General features: G+C 47.4%; 1 protein-coding gene across 1 annotated transcript in view; it reads left to right on the forward strand.

Annotated features, from left to right (window-relative positions):
• Positions 1-4,631, forward strand: part of LOC113651907 (cytochrome c oxidase subunit 8B, mitochondrial) — a 6,056-nt gene extending 1,425 nt beyond the window's left edge. Inside the window, exon 2 of the mRNA XM_027160861.2 lies at positions 4,448-4,631. Within this exon, the coding sequence (XP_027016662.1) occupies positions 4,448-4,543 (96 nt within the window). The 3' untranslated portion in view covers positions 4,544-4,631. The remainder of the gene's footprint in view (positions 1-4,447) is intronic.
• The last annotated feature ends 369 nt before the right edge of the window (positions 4,632-5,000 follow it).

Raw genomic sequence — 5,000 nt, forward strand, 5'->3', positions numbered from 1 at the left:
CCAACAAACAAATAAATAAAAGCATGGGGGGGGGCAGAATCAATCACATGGTAGCGTTTGTTGCCATTTAAAATACTCTATGAAAGAGCCCCACTTATGGTGAAATTTTTCAGAGTTACCCCTGGATGAGGGAGGCACGGTGGCTTAGCACGTTCGCCTCACACCTCCAGGGTCGGGGGTTCGATTCCCACCTCCGCCTCGTGTGTGTGGAGTTTGCATGTTCTCCCCGTGCCTCGGGGGTTTCCTCCGGGTACTCCGGTTTCCTCCCCCGGTCCAAAGACATGCATGGTAGGTTGATTGGCATCTCTGGAAAATTGTCCGTAGTGTGTGAGTGTGTGAGTGAATGAGAGTGTGTGTGTGCCCTGTGATGGGTTGGCACTCCGTCCAGGGTGTATCCTGCCTCGATGCCCGATGACGCCTGAGATAGGCACAGGCTCCCCGTGACCCGAGACGTTCGGATAAGCGGTAGAAGATGAATGAATGAGTGAGAGTGAGTGAGTGAGAGAGTGAGTGAGTGAGTGAGTGAATTAGTTGCCACCTTACACAGGATGTGCTGGAGCCAATACATGATTGTGTGAAAATCTGGTGTTGTTTTGGGTCACGTGTATGTAGAAATGTAGGAATATCTTTCAGGTGACGCTGCACATACAGATAAATATCTACATCATGTATATTTATATCTCAGGTTCACACTGAACTAAAGTAATGTGTTAATCTGGTGTCCTTGTGTTCTCGGGTTCTGTACTCATTACCCTGCTGGAGCTTCTCAGTGTTTGAAAACAGGCCAAATGTTTGACCTTGTGGCCAAAACCAACCAGAGAGAATCTACTGAACAACAGAACGTGTGTGTGGAACATTTCACATCATAACGAGCTTGAAATAAAAATACTGTTCTATTAAAAACTTTATACCTCATAAACATTAACGCATGTCTGCTGTCTGGAACCGATCGTGTTTATCAACTCTCCGTAAGCCATAAGTGTTCATGTGAGGAAATGTCTGTGTGTTTTAAACTCTTCTTCTTGTTGTAAGTTCAGTGAGAACTGTGGGTCCTACACTGTGGGTCCTACACTATGGGTCCTACACTGTGGGTCCTACACTGTGGGTCCTACACTGTGGGTCCTACACTGTGGGTCCTACACTGTGGGTCCTACACTATGGGTCCTACACTGTGGGTCCTACACTGTGGGTCCTACACTATGGGTCCTACACTATGGGTCCTACACTGTGGGTCCTACACTGTGGGTCCTACACTATGGGTCCTACACTGTGGGTCCTACACTATGGGTCCTACACTGTGGGTCCTACACTGTGGGTCCTACACTGTGGGTCCTACGCTGTGGGTCCTACGCTGTGGGTCCTACACTGTGGGTCCTACACTGTGGGTCCTACACTGTGGGTCCTACACTGTGGGTCCTACGCTGTGGGTCCTACACTGTGGGTCCTACACTATGGGTCCTACACTGTGGGTCCTACACTATGGGTCCTACGCTGTGGGTCCTACACTGTGGGTCCTACACTGTGGGTCCTACACTGTGGGTCCTACACTATGGGTCCTACGCTGTGGGTCCTACGCTGTGGGTCCTACGCTGTGGGTCCTACGCTGTGGGTTCTACGCTGTGGGTCCTAACTGTGGGTCCTACGCTGTGGGTCCTACGCTGTGGGTCCTACGCTGTGGGTCCTACACTGTGGGTCCTACACTGTGGGTCCTACACTATGGGTCCTACACTGTGGGTCCTACACTGTGGGTCCTACACTATGGGTCCTACACTATGGGTCCTACACTGTGGGTCCTACACTATGGGTCCTACACTGTGGGTCCTACACTATGGGTCCTACACTGTGGGTCCTACACTGTGGGTCCTACACTGTGGGTCCTACGCTGTGGGTCCTACGCTGTGGGTCCTACACTGTGGGTCCTACACTGTGGGTCCTACACTGTGGGTCCTACGCTGTGGGTCCTACACTGTGGGTCCTACGCTGTGGGTCCTACGCTGTGGGTCCTACACTGTGGGTCCTACACTATGGGTCCTACACTGTGGGTCCTACACTATGGGTCCTACGCTGTGGGTCCTACACTGTGGGTCCTACACTGTGGGTCCTACACTGTGGGTCCTACACTGTGGGTCCTACACTATGGGTCCTACGCTGTGGGTCCTACGCTGTGGGTCCTACGCTGTGGGTCCTACGCTGTGGGTTCTACGCTGTGGGTCCTAACTGTGGGTCCTACGCTGTGGGTCCTACGCTGTGGGTCCTACGCTGTGGGTCCTACACTGTGGGTCCTACACTGTGGGTCCTACGCTGTGGGTCCTACGCTGTGGGTCCTACACAATAAGTTCTTCCTCTGATTCCTGGTTTTCTCCCAAACAAAACCACCTCATGAGCCATTAAGCTCCGCCCACTTGCCTTTTCTGCTCATTTGCATAATATGTAATATATGTTTTTGAGAATTGTTCACAAATTTGTGTCAGTGTGTCAAACTCACAAACATAACCTTTACGCTTGCAAAAGTATTCACACCCACTGAACTTTTTCACGTTACAACCACAAACAAAAATGTATTTTATTAGGATTTTATGTGATAGACCAAAAGTGGCACATAATTGTGAAGTGAAAGGAAACAGATAAATGGTGTCCACAATTTTTTACAAATAAATATGTGAAAAGTGTGGTGTGCATTAGTATTCATCCCCACTGAGTCAATACTTTATAGAACCACCTTTGGCTGCACTGACAGCTGCAGGTCTTTTGGGCTTTGCACATCTAGAGAGTGGCTGTATGTTTAGGGTCATCGTCTTGCTGGAAGCTGAAGCTCCGCACCAGTCTCAAATCTTTTACAGACTCTTAACAGGTTTTCATTTGGCTCCATCCATCTTCCCATCACCTCTGACCAGCTTCCCTGCTGAAGTAAAGCATCCCCACAACATGATGCTGCTACCACCAGGTTTCACGGTGAGGATGATGTGTTCAGGGTGATGTGCAGTGTTAGGTTTCTGCCACACATAACGTTTTGTTCAATTTTGGTCTCATCTGACCAGAGCACCTTCTCCCACATGCTTGTTGTGTCCCCCACATGGTATTTCTTTCAACAATTTCTTCTCCCCACTCTTCCAAAAAGAGCAGATTTGTGGAGTGCACGACTAATAGTTGTCCTATGGACAGATTCTCCAACCTGAGCTGTGGATCTCTGCAGCTCCACCAGAGCCTCTTAACTGCTTCTCTGATTAATGCTCTCCTTGCACGACCTGTCGGTTTAGGTGGACGTCCATGTCTCGGTAGGCTTGCGGTCGTGCTGTACTCTCTCCATTTCAGGGTGATGGATCGTACATCATGCTCCGTGAGATGTTCAAGGCTTGGGATATTCATTTATAACCATAACGCTGCTTTAATCTTCTCCACAACTTTATCCCTCACCTGTCTGGTGTGTTGTTTGGTCTTCATGATGCTGTTTGTTCACTAATGTTCTCTAACACACTTCTGAGGGCTTCACAGAACAGCTGTATTTATACTGAGATTAAATGACACACAGCTGCAGCTCTATTTACTCATTAGGTGACTTCTGTGGGCAGTCGGTTTCACTGGATGTTAGTTAGGGGTATCAGGGTAAAGGGGGCTGAATACAAATGCACACCACACTCAGATGTTTATTTGTAAAAAACATTTCGTCATCGTTCATAATTTTCATTCCACTTCACAATTATTTGCCACTTTCTTTCGGTCTATTTCATAAAATACATTTTCCTTTGTGGTTTTAACGTGTCAAAATGTGGGAAAGTTCAGTGGGTGTGAATACTTTTGCAAGGCACTGTAAACACAATACAGTGGCCACTTGTCAATCATTTCCGATGAGGCGGAGCCTTATTTACTCAGACAGTAGAAAGTCACTGTATACAGGAGGAGATGCAAATTCTGGGGTGTGGCCCAAGACAGGAGGCGGAGCTACAGTCAGATTGAACTGTAAGTGTTGAAATTTGGGTGGTGCGTAAATGTGCAAATCTCCATGTGGATTTTTGCGATGAGAATTCATTAAAAATATTGCTGTACATCAGCCAATCAGATTTCTGCAGGTATTTGGCAGTATTAACATTGAGCTTTCGTCACGAATCAGCGAGCTACTAAACTAATGCATTCGTCACTTTAAAGTGTTATTAATATCACAATAACGTGTTTATTCCTGTTGTGTTCAACGTAAACTGAATATTAATGTAAAAAGAATAGAATCATTTATATTAAATTATAAAGTTTTTTTTAACAGTTTAGTGTAAAGACTTTGAGTGCAGAGGAATTTATGGAGTATTATTTAATATAAGGTTAAAAAAACAATTTTAAGTTTTTCTGTTTATTAAAGTAAAACGATTGTGTTCGTGATTGGACGCGAGTGTGCTGTAGAGTCTGATCACTATTGTGTACGGTGTGTTGGGCTAATTGTGACTCCTGCTGTTCTCAGGAGCATGTGATCGCCATGATGACCATGTTCGTGACCATCCTCGTGCCCTCGGGGTGGATCCTCGCCAACCTGGAGAACTACAAGAAACGGCCCTGAGCTCCTGAACACGGCGTCGCTCGGCTCGTCTGCGTTCGTCCTCACAAAACCATCCAAGCTTTAATCAATAAAACAAAATGTAACCACACTGTGCTGGTCGTGTAAGTTGGTTTGTGTAATAATTTGGTTTTTAATAAACTGAGGGGAAGAGGGGGGTGTTTCGTGGGCGCTCCCACACCTCCAGGGTTGGGTGTTCGATTCCCACCTCCACCTTGTGTGTGTGGAGTTTGCATGTTCTCCCCGTGCCTCGGGGGTTTCCTCCGGGTACTCCGGTTTCCTCCCCCGGTCCAAAGACATGCATGGTAGGTTGATTGGCATCTCTGGAAAATTGTCCGTAGTGTGTGTGTGTGAGTGAATGAGAGTGTGTGTGTGTGTGTGCCCTGTGATGGGTTGGCACTCTGTCCAGGGTGTATCCTGCCTCGATGCCCGATGACGCCTGAGATAGGCACAGGCTCCC

The sequence above is a fragment of the Tachysurus fulvidraco genome, chromosome 17, assembly GCF_022655615.1.
Source record: "Tachysurus fulvidraco isolate hzauxx_2018 chromosome 17, HZAU_PFXX_2.0, whole genome shotgun sequence".
Classification (NCBI taxonomy): domain Eukaryota; kingdom Metazoa; phylum Chordata; class Actinopteri; order Siluriformes; family Bagridae; genus Tachysurus; species Tachysurus fulvidraco.